This window comes from Streptopelia decaocto (genome assembly GCF_964273445.1).
Source record: "Streptopelia decaocto genome assembly, chromosome: 5".
Lineage (NCBI taxonomy): Eukaryota > Metazoa > Chordata > Aves > Columbiformes > Columbidae > Streptopelia > Streptopelia decaocto.
In genome coordinates this window covers 32,870,150-32,885,649 of record NC_138659.1, presented here as the reverse complement: position 1 = coordinate 32,885,649, position 15,500 = coordinate 32,870,150, and the positions used below count along the sequence as shown (strand labels likewise).

Here is a 15,500-nt window from a genome sequence, read left to right as displayed (position 1 = left end):
CATTGAAAACTAGAACTGATGGTTTCTATATATTTAGGACCTTCGTCATTTCAGTATTTCTGAGAACTTCATGCTCTTGCATAGATGTTTTTACAAAACCTGAGCAGGATATAGAATCATTATCCCCTTTCACAGCCATGGAACTGAGGTATAGAGAGAAACTGTGGCTTGTCTTCACTACATTCCTACATGAAGCTATGGCTAATAGCTGATTTTTTTATTTGGCACCCAAACAACTGTTTAGGCTCTATTAAAATACTGTTTCTGGGCTGATCCATTGGATTGGAGTGAATTGGACTGAAAGTCAAGTGCTGCTGTTAGGGATACTGAAAATTGCAGCGTCTGGAGCTTGAATAACCCATTGAACTCATCACGGTGGGTAGCTCCAGTGCCATCGATCAATGTAGTCACTCTGTCCAGCTCGGGTAGTTTGAACAGAATAGCATGTCTGTTAACTATGTTTGTGGTGAAGACAAGCCATTCAGTGACTTTTTCAAGGACATAAAAAAGAAAGCAATTTGGGTCTTCTGAATCTCATCTGTCCAATATCTGAACTGCGCCCTTATGCATAGACACTGCTGAATGATTTTGTACTGATGCTAACAGGCAATAATTCTTGTGTTGCATATTTTTCATTAATGACTAACATTGTTGGAAAAACCCCTAACAATCCCTCCCCTGATAATTTGTGAAGGTTTCCCTTCAACAGTAAATATTATCACTGATGATGTTAATGAAGACATTAGTTTCACAGCATTTGAAGTACTGAAACACTCCACTGTTAACTAGCCTAGTGGGGTTTATGCTAATGTAAAATGTAATAAAGTAGAGGCCACTATCTCTTTAAGCTGAAAGAAAGGAAACTTGTTTCTACTTCCAAGGGATGCCTAGTGTGTGCTTATCTAATTGACTGTGTATTTTGTCTAGGTGTTGAGGGAAAGCTAAGAGAATGAAGGCTCTAAGTCCCCAGTGGAAGCATGATATGGCGATGCAGTGCTGGTGCTGAATTGTTCTCTCTGATGGCTCTATGGGAGTGGATAGCACTGAGTCTTCATTGCTGGGTTTTAGCAGTTGCTGCTGTTTCGGATCAGCATGCCACAAGCCCCTTCGACTGGCTCCTCTCTGATAAGGGACCCTTCCATCGCTCACAGGAATACACAGATTTTGTGGACAGAAGTCGACAGGGATTTAGCACAAGATACAAGATTTACAGGTATGAAGCAAAGGGAAAGCAATTACAGATATATCATCCTTAGAAGCTGTAACTTATCAACAAGGGTTTCCTTAAAGGAAAGTTTCAGATGTGGGAAAAAAATCCATAGTAAAAAAATTAATTGCTGAAATATATGCAAGGTTGTATATGCACTGTGTACTATGGAAATGCCTGTTTGTGTTGTTTCTATTTTGTTTAAAGAATTTTTGGTAACTGATTATGTTGCTTTGGAAACAATTGTTTACTACCTCCTCTGCCCTAGTGACACACTCAAAGATGTTGTAAGGTATTCAAACACCATTTTTGGTTGCAGAGGGCTAACATGGAACACCTTTGACTGTGCAGCAAGATCCAGATCAATTGCTTTCAGTGTGGCTCGTCAAGGCATAAGCTGAGACTTTAAGGATAAAATTGTGGTTACACAGATACTGCTGACAAAGCATGGACTTCATTGTACAAATCAGGGCATTTCAAATGTGATTCAAGATGTTTAATGTTAGTTTGTACCAGTGTTTTTAGAAGCAGTTTTCTTATCCTTGAGGGACTGACCAACAAGAACCACTGAACTTTCACAGAAGCTGCAGGTGTTTGTTTGATCAAAAAACTCAGCTTTGGGCTGGCCCAGTTTAGTTTGAGAAAAGAAAAAAAGGGAAGGCTTCAAAAGTATAGGTCTGCTTGAGCATTTGTGCCTTGCTGTAAAATTGCTTTCGTGATGCATTTGTCACCTGTCAGTTTTTACTCTTTTGGAACAGCACTGGTGAAATGTCTTCTTAATCATTTACAAGAGGTATAACTCAGTTACATCAAATCAGTTTATCAAGGACATAGGAATGAAAAGGAGAGTTGAGTTTAATAGTAGTGACCTCGCAGCAAATAGAAAGATGGGCAGAAATGAGGGAGCATGAGAGATTAAGGACTGAGAAAACAAATCTATAAGTAGAAAGACTTTTGCACTTCATATTGTTATAGTTGCCTCCCAGCAGCAAAGAGAAAAGGGTGGCAGCAGGGCAATAAAGGACAGATTTTTAACTTACCTAATAACTCTCCAACCTATAAACATAGACCATATTAGTATGGAAAAGACATACAGTGATTTCATTTAGAACCATGAAACAGTTTGTACCGATTTCATACCTATTTTAAACTATTATTCTCCAGTGGTATCCAGCTCTTTAGAAGAAGGTAAGAGTAACATACGCCTATATGTATATTGTATTTAGTTCAATGTCCAGTGGCTTGTGTCAAATCTGCTGCTCTCAGTCTGTCAAGATTTTATTTTTCAAGAACTTGCTTTATTTTCCTTTCCTAAATACATGCAGTAGAGGGCACTCTGTTGCAGGTCAATTTTGCAGTGGATTCCTTTGCCATATATAGATAAATTAAACACATTTTGAAAATAAAGTGTGATTTGGAAATATGCTTGATGAAGTGGCTTGTCTTAACATAATGGCATTGCTCAATATTTACGGCACTTTAAAAGCCAGCTGTCAGGACCAATAATGTAAAGCCAATAATGCAGAGACTGAGGCAGCATATTTTATTCCTATTATTCTGTATTAGTCAACACTGAACCAAAATTATCTTGCTAAAAACATGAAAGATGGAACTGTATTTCATTTCAGCTCTTTCAATCAGGTCTTTGAGAATTTTTCTCCTCTCAGCCATCATTACAGAAACATTGTTAAGTTTTATAGATCTGTAATCATATTATTAATATTTTTGGGGGGTTGCGCATAGCTTTCAATTGACTTTAATTTACAGAAGCCCAGAGAAAGCGTCTCTTGTGTTTATGTCTATTCTCTGCCTATTCCCTTCAAGAAATGAGCTGTGAAGCCAAAAGAGCTACCTGAATCAAAAGAAAAGCTGCATTTTTGGATTTAGCCCTCCAAACACAAACCTTACTGCAAAGTTTCCTTGTAAAATATGTTCCGATTAGCAAGTGGTGCAGAACATGGTGACCTTGCTATGAACCACACACTGTAAATTTAATCCCTGTTGCTTTTCTATGAGGTTTCCCAGGCTGAAGGATCTGAATTAGGTCTGTTCATTCCCTCACCTATCTTTTCCCTAATGAAAACGATCCCTCAGGGACACAGTCCTGATTCAAGTGGAGAGGTAAGGAAGGGGAAAACACAGGTCTGCATTGACTCAGCTGAATCATATGGACAAGAAAGAAAATAACTCCAAAGAGTGCTGACAGGAGGGGCTCCTTTCCCTTTGCTCTTCATTTCAGGCCTTAAAACCTGCAGCTGAGACCTGACATCTTAAGAGTAAAGGGGAAGGAGAGTGGTGCCCCTTCATTTTAACATCCACGCCAGGTCAAAAACCACAGGGCTGAGGATGAGTGAAATGTATAGGGTGAGACTCCGGAAGATTGTGTCCTGTTTCAAATCCTTTCTGGTAGGATGCTGGTACCCTGTCTCCCCAAAAATAACATAGGGGCAGTACTAATTTTTGCTCCAAAAGATGCTTACTTTTTTACATATATACGTCCCTGGATGCTATTTAAATTGACTTTTTTAATGACCTGTAGCTGGGGCTTATTTCTGGAGTGGGGCTTATATTTTGAACATCCTCAAAAATCCTGAAAAAATCATGCTAGGCTTTATTTTTGGAGTAGGTCTTATTTTCGGGGAAACAGGGTAGCGCAGTGGGGTAAGACAGAAAAAGCCTGAAGACATCTTATTTTTTTTTTTTTTAATGGTACAAATGTGTCAAGTAGGTGCAGAGCACATAGAGGTGTGTCTCTCTTTGGGCAAGGAGTTGACTCCAAAAGAACTGGTGGGATGGTAATGAGCAGCAGCCCTGTTGCCATGGGGGGTGCAATGGACACAGACTGAAACACAGGAGGCTGCATCTGAACATGAGCAGAAACTTGTTTGCTGGGAGGTGCCAGAGCCTGGCCCAGGCTGCCCAGAGCGGGTGTGGAGTCTCCTTCTCTGAGACATTCAAACCACCTGGACCCCCCTGTGTGATCTGCTCTGTGACCCTGCGTGAGCAGGGGGGTTGCACTGGGGGATCTACAGAGGTCCCGAAACCCAACCAGCCTGAGGTTCTGTATCTCCAGCCCAATGGCCTCCAAGCCATAGACAGAAGATGACCCATGGTATCTCTCTGCTAAAACCTAACACTGCTGTCCATGGGAGCTAACTCAGGATGACCAACCTAACACTGGGACTAGATGTTTACAATTAATAGCAATTAAAGGGTCTCTGTAAAAATAACATAAAACCAGCAATGAGTTGCACATACTGCATGTAGTATTTTAAAATGTGTCAGGGGAGATTTCAACAGAAGACTATTTTATGACTTTTGTTTTCCTACAATGTAATGATTATGCAGCGACTAGAATGTTATTTTGATTCCCACTATTTTTCTCTCTCCTCTGACAATCTCAGGAGGGGCAGTAATTATGTAGGAAAAAAATAATTAAATCTATCTTCCCTTTTTTTAAAAAAAAAAAATTCAAAATAACATTCCCTATCATAATCAAAATCATATTAAAAAGCAGAGGATACAAGTTATTCTGGTTTTGGTTAAATCAAGTAATGCATATTTCTGTAAATACTGAAGTGCCAGAGATTAAGCCCTTTATCCTGCACCATTGTTTGACATTGATTTGAATAGGATCAAGGTCGCTTACTGCAGGCCCATGGAAGATATAGAATGATTAAAATCAAGACAGAGAAGTCGAAAAACACATATTAAAGAGAACAAACAAAGAATATTAAAATGAGATTACTTGGAACTTGATGGAAAGGTCATTGTTTCTCAGCTATTGAGTAAAACAATGTTGTGCTACTTGTTTTATTACTGTAATTTGCATGGCAGCAGTCAAACTGATTTTAAAGTTTAGTTTCATGGAAATATATAGGGCAATCGCTTTCCATAATGTCCAGTAGGCTTATTTTTTTCAGTTCTTAAATTATATAACCTGTTTGCATTTAAAATAGATGGAGTCCAACTTTTAGACTAAAACAAGAAAGAAATATTGCTATATGGACTCTGTGCTAACATTTCTGTTTTCCTCCTAAATATTTGTATGCCAATGAGACAAAAAGCAACTGCTTTGTATCCACACGCCCTGGTCACCATAAACAAGTGTTTAACTGACCATGAATCTGTTATAAATTGGACAGATGAAGCCAAAGATTGGTACTGAGGAGCACGCTTATTAACCAAGCCAAATTTCTCGTCTTAACTGTAATAAGTTTTTTAAAGATTGAAGTTACACTTTCCCTTATCTCCCTATCTAGCCTTCAGGGCATAAAACAACCATGTGATAAATGCAACCAATGCATAAGTGACGGGAAGGTAACACTAGAATAATCTACAGTCACCCATATTTTAATCTATTAAATTAAGGGTTATGTCTATGGGCAAAGAAACTTATTCTGTAGTGTGGTTAGCTCACAAAGAAGAGGAGCTTCCAACATTACAGGACAGAGCTGAAAGAAACAAATATATATGCAATAATGTTTGTACTAGGTATTCCCGAACACTAAACCATTGCAACTGGTAATGTTACCAACGTTGTTATAAGTTGGGAATAGTGGGCTGGTTGTGTTGAATAAGTGGCAGTGTGATATTTCATATAATTCTTCAAAGGAAATGTCCTCCTGCAGGAAATTTAATAACTTCCACAGTTTTTGGTGGCCTTCATTGCCACTGATCTATGAGAAGAAGTGCCAGGAAGGCACCTGGAAGGCTGCTGAAAACCTCTGAATTAGTGGGAATGCCGTGTGAATATTTTATAGAAGGTGGATCCTGTAGTTAATATCAGCAAATATTTTGGCAAGGAAAACTGAGTTTATAATTGGTTATTTGATACACACTGGGAGTACTGTGCCTCTTATGTAAATCAGCTACCCAGACAAAGAAATTTAAATCCAAGCAGAATAAGATGAGAGGTTACCGGGATGGAAAGAGTGATTGTGAAATTATGTAAAGAATCTACATTGTATCAGAAGAGGTAATTTCTACAGAGATAGGGAAGTATTCATGCTATCAAACAAGGTCCTGAGGAAATATCCTCAGGGACACTGTGTAGTTTTGTTCAAGCAAAATGATTTAAAATACGAAAAAGATGCGAAAAATCAGAGGAAGAAGAGCTAAGCTTTTTTTTTTTTAAGGTGGGAATGTTTTTCACATTAAGGAAAAAAAAAAAAAGAGAGAGCTGAAAGACAATACAATTCACAGACTCACAGAATCAACTGGGTTGGAAAAGACCTCATATCATAAAGTGAGATGAACTATTTAAACCAAAAGTCGTCGTTGTCATAGAACCAAATTGGTATAAACTGGCTATGAATAAATTTAAGCTGGCTACTTACACTTCTAATTATTAGAGTAAAATAGTTCTGGGACATATTAAGTTACAAAACCTTATCCATCCTATGAATAGGGGAAGGGATTATAAGATGTGGTGCTTGTGATAACGGACTAGGTTTTAGTAATTATTGATATCCCTTTGAGGTAAGTGTCCCAGACAAATGTAGAATACTAGTCTGCAAAAGGAAAAAAAAAAAATAAAAAAAAAATCTCAGAACTGAGCAAGTCTGTGGAGCACAGTATTTGTGTGGCTCAATAAATGTTCCTTTGAAGGTTGTTTTTAAAGGGATTGTGTTTGTCCACGAACAACAAAAAATAAAAAGAATATAAAATAATGCTATAAAATTAAAGATTATTTTGTGTCAGGATGTACTGGGTTCCTCTCATGTGTTCCGAATCCTCTGATAACTGAACCTACAGGGTAAAGTGAGCAAGACTGAAGACTGTGGTGGAACACTCGCTAATATGTTTTATCACTTGTGTGTGAAGTCAAGTAGAGACAACATTAAATTCAGTTGTATTTTTTATTCCCTATAGACATATTTTAGTCCACAGCTACCACTGGACTTCTTCACATGTTTACTCCTGACAGACAGTGCTAATGAAAAACTGGGGGTTTCTGTTGTGGATGGACACATCAACATGCCCAGACTTGTAATTTTCTAGCCCAGTGTACAGTCTGGAATGACACTTCTTTGTTCTCTTCCCAAGTTTGCTTCAAAGTGATAATTTGGGAATTTTAAGGCATTGAGAATTAATAAAATGTCTTCAACAATTTTGTCTAATGCAAATATTTAGGAAAATCGAGAACTGAAAAGAGATGTCTGCTATCATACCTTTCAAAAGTCTAACAAAATTACGATACAGCATTTCTTGGTGCTGTTATTTCCTATACATTTGACGACACTCTAGAATCCATCATCACTGACAATTCTTTGGAAGGGCACATTTGCTACTGGAAGCATCGGAGCCGTTGTCTCTTTAAAATAAGACTGTTTCTTTCAAAACTAAGGCAGGAGCTCATTTTCAGCCATGGATCTGAGTTTCCTTAATACATTCAAAACTCAGAAAAGGCGAGGGAGGTAGTGAGAGTGGAACAGGATGTATCAAAGAAAGAAATAGAGCAAATTAGTACTCTAGAAGTTGAGGAAAGAAATGGGCTGTAGTCAGCAAACTGTAGCTCTAACAGGTGAGGGTGAGGTAGCTTAGCAAACTGGTCAACCATTGCCTTCAACTTTTCAAAGCCTTTGCTTCCTTGGGCATTGAATTCCATGGATGGTGTCACTGCTGGGCACCTGAGAACTGGGATTATAACTGCACCAAAGAGCAAACAAGTTTATCTTCCGCAATTGCTGTATCAATAGGGAATAAATAACAGCAACAGTTGTGTGTGCCTCTTGCAGAAATTCACTGTATCAGTAAATTGCTTCTGGCCTGCATCGTAATTGTTTAGCTTGCTTTAGGGAATTTTCCATTCAACCTGGTGGATAAAAAGAACAGTAATCGGCTGTATCATCATTCTCAGAGTGTTTACAAAAGGCTAGACTACTGAATGCACAAAGTCATCTTTTTAAATCCAGTGGCTCATAGGATGGAAACAGAGAAGAGCAGCTCAGAGAGAGACTCTGAGATTGTGACTTGATAGATATCCACTGAAAAAACTCAGCATTTGTAGTCCAGTACTGTGTCCTCATTATTGGAACCGGTGTAGGTACACAGAACAAAAAGATGCTGGTTTTGGTCCTGTGGAATCAAATAGCAATAGTTTCCTACAGTGGACTGACTATTTTAACTAAAATTAAACAAGCAAACATAAAACAAATAGGACTTTTCTAAGAATGTCTGGATCTGAAAAATATCAGTGATCAATGAGTTCTATTACTGATTGTGATACACATTAACAGCCTCTCTTAGCCTAGTTACCTGGGCATAGCAAAGGCATGATACAAGTTAAATAAATGACTTTGGTAAAACTGCTTGAACAATTACATGCTTGAGCAAAACAAAAGCTTTAAATGGCTGTATTTCCAGGTCTAAAAATACCTGGATGATGTTCTCCAAAATCCTTTAATTTCCAGCCCTTTGTTTCAAATGCAAATCTCCTCCATAGGAAAGCGTTTTTGTTTTATCTTTAGGACCTTAACACATATCAGGTAGTGACGCTTTACAATTAGCAATTCCTTTTATAAAAATCATATTAGTTTCTCAACCCATTTATCCAGAGGATTGTCTGGAGGGTACATATTTGTGAAAAAGTGGAAAAGAAAGGAACAGATATTTTAAACTGAGAAGCTATGTATACGTAACAGAAAACGTTAAGAACTGTTTTCAGATGAATTATAGCCAAAGCCTGGCTTAGTTTACCAGTAATCTCAAGGGGTTGATGAGTACATAGAATGGATATTCACAAGGGTGAAGGAGCCTCTCACTGATGTTTCCTATGGCTACCACATAGGAAACCACATTGGAGCCTAAGGAGCCTCTCAGATGGATACCAGAGACACCAAAGGTGCAGAAAATTAGGACTGGACACCTTTTTAGGTCTGTCTCCACCCAGTTACACAGGAGGTCTGTCCCTTGTAGACATATCTCCACAGACAATGATAAATGATCTCCCTAGGGGCAACAATAAAAGAGTCTGAGATCTCATGGATGCTTGTGGTCCAGGGTGGACAGAAATGAGGGGCTCAGAGGTGGGCAGTAAGGACCAAAGGGAGGTAGGGAATTCTGATTCCCAAAACGTTCCTCTCCTTCCAGCTCTGTTACACATGAGGCAGCACAGCAGAGAAATCATCTGCTCTAGGTAAAGGGCGAGCACATATTGCTCAAGAACGCAGGAAAGATCAAGGTCACTTCTGCCACTGATCCACAACACCCTCAGTCCATCTTTGAAGGTCTTGGGAAAAGCAGCACATTGTTAAGAGATGCTGACTTCCTACCGAATCTTGCAGAAATCTCAGTGAACAAGAAATTTCAGTGAACAAGAAATTTGGTTAGTAGATCGAGAGAGGTCCTCCTTCCCCTCTACTCTGCCCTGGTGAGACCACATCTGGAATATTGTGTCCAGTTCTGGGCCCCTCAGTTCAAGAAGGACAGGGAACTGCTGGAGAGGGTCCAGCGTAGGGCAACGAAGATGATTAAGGGAGTGGAGCACCTCCCTTATGAAGAAAGGCTGAGGGAGCTGCGTCTCTTTAGTTTGGAGAAGAGGAGACTAAGGGGGGACCTTATTAATGTTTATAAATATATAAAGGGTGAGTGCCATGAGGATGGAGCCAGACTCTTCTCAGTGGCAAACAATGATAAGACAAGGGGTAATGGGATCAAGCTGGAACACAAGAGGTTCCACTTAAATTTGAGAAGAAACTTCTTCTCAGTGAGGGTGACAGAGCACTGGAACAGGCTGCCCAGGGAGGTTGTGGAGTCTCCTTCTCTGGAGACGTTCAAAACCCGCCTGGACATGTTCCTGTGCGACCTCACCTAGGTGTTCCTGCTCCAGCAGGGGGATTGGACTAGATGATCTTTTGAGGTCCCTTCCAATCCCAAACATACTGTGATACTGTGATACTGTGATTTATCAGTGAGCCTAATCCCACAACGTTCAAAAGCCTCAAAGTTGTTTTGCCACTGACCAGGGTCAGACCTACCCCATATCCCCTGGCTGCATTTTCTTGGCTCGGTATTAAACTCCTGGATTTCAAACCAAGGGCAGAGTTTCTCCTGGTGAGATAAACAAGCGCTGGCACTGGGGAGGACACTTGGGAACGCTGATGGCTGGGCCAGCAGGATGAGGAGTGTTCTCAGGAGTCAGTTTGTTTGACAAGAACACAAGCATGTTTCAGCTTGGCAACAAAGGAGAATACTGACGCCAAGATTGCCAAGATAGATAGATACAGATGAAAAACTTATATCTTCTACAGTCAGGTGTCTGAATCAGAACATTTGACCAATTTATTAAGCCAAGCTTTTGGTCAGCTCTAGATTATGTCACTTACATTAATCTTTAGCTGTTTTTACAATAAAAGACATCTGAGGATCTGTAACTGAAACACATTAACATGAACCTTTGGTTTTGTATAGGGACTTTTATGACTTTACCCCATTGTTTTTTCTCTGTCTTTTCATATGATTCTGGATTCTGATTCTGGATATAGTTAATTAAATAGCCTTGACAAGATATAATTTTTCTCTGTGTGTATAGAAAAAATATATATGTGTGTATATGACTATGAAAGCTCTGTATTTAACACCAGTTTTCCACAGCTTCCTTGTGTAATTGTGTGTCATGGTTTATCCCTAGCTGGCAACTAAACCCCACACAGCCACTCTCTCACTCCTCTCTGAGAGGATGGAGTAAAGTATTGGAAGAGTAAAAGTGAGAGAACTCGTGGGTTGAGATAAAGACAATTTAAAAGGTAAAGCAAAAGCCACACATAGGAACAAAGCAAAATAAGGAATTAATTCCTTACTTGTTGTCAGCAGGCAGGTGTTCAACCATCTCCAGGAAAGCTGGGCTCCATCACAGTTACTTCGGAAGACAAACACCATCACTGTGAACGTCCCTGCCTTCCTTCTTCCCCCAGCTTTACATACGGAGCATGATGTCACGTGGTGTGGAATATCCCTTTGGTCAGTTGGGGTCAGCTGTCCCCGCTGTGTCTGCTCCCAAATCCTTGTGCACCCTGAGCCTGCTCACTGGTGGGTGGTGTGAGGAGCAGAAAAGGCCTTGACTCTATGCAAGCCCTGCTCAGTGATAACTGATATCAACATTGTTTTCAGCACAAATCCAAACCACAGCCCCATACCAGATACCATGAAGAAAATTAACTCTAGCCCACCAAAAAACAGCACATAATGTCACGTGAAATCCATCTGTCATAGATTTTCCACCTGTATCTTCACTTGTGTATCCAATATGTGCTTGTGCTTGGATAGTGAATTCTCTGATAACACCTGTTTGAAAAACATCACAAGTTGTTCATAACACCTGACTTTCAAGGAATCTGGAAGATGTTCATGCTGAGTTCAGTGGCCAAGCTGTGTGCCCAAGTTATGGCTAATAGTGTGTGAGTACAATGCAACTGGATCCTGATCAGTACTTTCATATACCTCTTAAAAGACCCACTAACCTCTGTTTAAATGCCACTTTCTCCAAGGACTGCTTTCCTGCTTAGACACCTTTGTCTTTTCATTTTTTTGGTGTCAGGGATTGGGCGGTATCTGGAAGATATTTTTAAGTTGCCTCTGAAATTTGTTTTTCCTTTGGTAAAACTATTTCTCATATGGTTGATTCTGAAGGTCCATCTGTTTATTTAGAATTCTGCCTGAGGAAGTAATGGCTATGTCTATTTTTACTACTGTCTTGTTGGCCTGGATGAGCACAAGCACATGTGGGCTTGCCTCCTGGTTCTGACAGTGAAGATCTGCGTGACTTGTGACAACCAATGACAGGACAAGGGACAATCGGTGTAAACTGGAACACAGGAGGTTCCACTTAAATTTGAGAAGAAACTTCTTCTCAGTAAGGGTAACAGAACACTGAAACAGGCTGCCCAGGGAGGTTGTGGAGTCTCCTTCTCTGCAGACATTCCAACCCGCCTGGACACCTTCCTGTGTAACCTCATCTGGGTGTTCCTGCTCCATGGGGGGATTGCACTGGATGAGCTTTCCAGGGCCCTTCCAACCTCTGACATTCTGGGATTCTGTGATTCTGTGTGTCCTTGGTACCAAAACCACCAAGGAGTGTTTAATATTGATACAATATATTGAGTCCCCTGACACACTTTCTGTTATGAGAGACAAAACAAACAAACAAAATAAACAAAGAAAGAGTTGAAAAAACTTTTCTCATTTGATGATTGCTTTCCCATTAACCGAGATTGATAGAATATGAATGAATTAAGGAATATTAACCATAGAAATTTGTTGCAATTTAAAGACAATTAACATTAACATTTAAACTTAAAGGGTTTGTGAACTAGGATATTGTGATGACATGAAAATAATGTGCTTCTACTTTTAAAAAATATCTCCATGTGCCTATGCTATATTTATTAAGATACAAAATTTTATACATATTAGTCACACATTTCTCCCTATTTTTCTTCTCTTCACAGTTAAAATATGAGACTTACAAACCACAAGTGGGGTTGCAAGACTTTATATCATTGTTGGCAGCAATAAGACAGTCTTCATTTGGTATTTATGCTAATACAAAATGAGATTTGGCAAGTTTCTACACAACAGAAAACTGAGCTCACGTGACTCCAGTTTATAATTCATTTCGAATCTTTGGAAATTCCAAAGTACGGCTGATACGCATGAGTCAATATTCACTTCTCCCTGAGAAGCACTGGTTCTATCACTGTGATTGGAACGAAACAGTAGGAAAACATAAATTTTAATTACGTAAACTCGGTGGCTGTCTCTCCTAATTCAGTCAGATAACAGAATTTTTGAGAGATGGTGGAGGGGAACAGACGTCCATCCAGTTACACATTATTGAGTAGGTTCGTGGCTAATACCTGTGTCTGAAAACAGTATATACTAAATATGGTTTTATTGTCACAAAATCTGCACCTGTGGTGAAAAAAGACTCATGCTTTTCTTCTCTGCTTGGATGTGAGATCATCCTGAAATGTGGTAACAAAACAGTAATTTCAGAAGGTTCTAGTCTGGCAAGTAGCATTCCTTAAAGCTAGAAAACAAATGAAAATTATGGTAACAACACCAGGTGTGGAAAAACCACTGCAGCAATGGCCTGCTGACGCTACCTGCTGAACGCAGGGCAAGAGGAAAGTAGCTTGAGCTTAATACCCACAGGGTAATTACAGGGAACCAGCTGTTCCTTGAGTGCTGTAATGAATCCAGACTGCTTTCCTACAGCTTTGGGTCTTCTGATTGATGGCTGGGTCTGACTGGAGCTTATCTTGCAGTCAAGGCATTTGTAAGAAGGTTGCTCTTGCACTCACATTCAGCTCTGTGGGGTCATTTTTAGGAGTGGTTGTGATCACATTATTTTGCTCACTTATGGTCAGAAAATGTGAGAATGGTTTTAAAGTGATTTATGGTTCAACACATCTAGAAATCGGTGAAATTTGTTTCAAGCTGGACAGTGTGTTCACAAATTATTTGGAAGAGATATAGCCTTATGTCAGTAACACCCACCTATATCTACTGCCACAATGCAGTGACATGGCCTCCAGTTTTTAAGAAATCAGTCTAAATCAAATCTAAAATCAGCCTAAGTGAGAAAGGTTGCATTCTTGACTTGTAAGAATCACTAAAGTCACTGACTTGAATATGTGTCATCTTACTGAAGTGGGATTTTGAGCTAGTATGACAGGAGATTAAGCCTGAACTAATACCTAGAAGGTGATGCAGACTGTCTCTTCATAGCCAGATTTGTAACAGGACCATGTTCCATCCCCATAGTCCCTGCTCTTGTGAAGGACACGTAGACAACCAAAGACACATTGCAAAGTATATTTGCTCTATAGATTATAAGTGGACTTGTTTAGTAGTGGGGAAGGATTAACTCCAGAGAAGGTGGTATGTGTTTGTTTTTCAGGAGCTGGGACTTGGTATTCTTGACAAGTCATGTCTTGGCAATGTAGCGTGAAGTTAATTTTTTTTAAATACACAGTTGGCATTTCCCCCCCCACCCCGATACATTTCTTTCTCATTAGAGAAATGGAACATGGATTTAATGCTTGCTCGTCACTTTTGCTCTAGGGATTGTCTATTGATCTATGGTGCATGGAGATTTCTAACAGCACTATAAACAGTTCATTGAAGTAGACCACAAAATACACAGGGTGTAGATGAATGAGACAATATGTCAAGAACAGCTTTATGTTTGGTAAAAGTGGAGTTTTTTAAGTTTTGGGTGTTTGATATTGCATCCAAAATCCATAATATATTTTACTATTTTCTTACAGAATGATGTCACTATTACACCTGGTGTTGCTGCCGAGACATATTACATTCATTGAATTATTTGTTCTTACCAGATCAAAGCAATAAGGTGATTCTTTTGTCTTCTCTGCTCTCATGAGCCTTCAGGACAAGAAAGACACAGACCTCATGATGGAAGTGTTCAACGTCAGGTTGTTTTGGGCTTTGAGCAACCTGATCTAGTGACAGATGTCCTTGCCCATGGCAGGGGGTTGGACTAGATGAGCTTTGAATGTCCCTTCCAAAACAAACCATTCTATGATTTGAAGAATGAATGTGAGAAGCTGTGTGGCTTTCACCATTCAGATAATTAGACAACAGGAACAGTTTTCCTCTGTACCTTAACACTGTTAATCAATATAGTTATCATCAGTTTATGATTTCACGAGATATATCACTGAGATATTTAATGAGATATGTCTCACCTAACTTTAGAGTCCTAGCAAAATATTCAGTGGAAGATGGCTCACAGCATATAACCCAGAATCAAATACGGTTGTTATTTTTTTTGGTTCACTGAAAAATAAATCATTAAATTATTCTTCTGCCACAGGGATAGCTAGTACCTTCTAATCGATGTTGAAATGCAATAATGGAGCAAAATGAAAGACTTTGCATTACAGATTCCCTCAGCATAGCCCCTCAAGTTGTTTACCCTTTGGCTGTTACCGGGTCCTGAAAATCAGGGACTACACTATGTCTAATAACAATGTTATGGAAAATGGCAAGGAGTCACGTGTAAATTAGTCTTCTGGAATAGTAAGTGATCCATTTGTAGTTAAAGCAAATGGTCTGAACTGACTGATTACATAAACTTCTGGATTTAGACTGACATTAAATGGTATGTTGATCTTCACTGTAAATAGACAGCATACACAGAGGAAAATATTACAAAAGTATAAACATGGATTTGATGATGAGACTAATCCAGCAAAAGCATCAGGATTTTGGATTTATTCAACTCCTGCCTGACATAAATAAAGATGTTTTTATCACTGATAAC

General features: G+C 39.3%; 1 protein-coding gene across 2 annotated transcripts in view; it reads left to right on the top strand.

The window, feature by feature from the left end:
* Positions 1-977: 977 nt before the first annotated feature.
* Positions 978-15,500, top strand: part of BRINP3 (BMP/retinoic acid inducible neural specific 3) — a gene marked incomplete at both ends in the record, with an annotated part of 210,890 nt that continues 196,367 nt past the window's right edge. The window contains one exon of one of the 2 annotated variants that reach the window (XM_082053365.1): positions 978-1,213. In XM_082053365.1, coding sequence (XP_081909491.1) covers positions 978-1,213 — 236 coding nt within the window. The remainder of the gene's footprint in view (positions 1,214-15,500) is intronic. The other variant, XM_082053366.1, reaches the window with a different exon arrangement.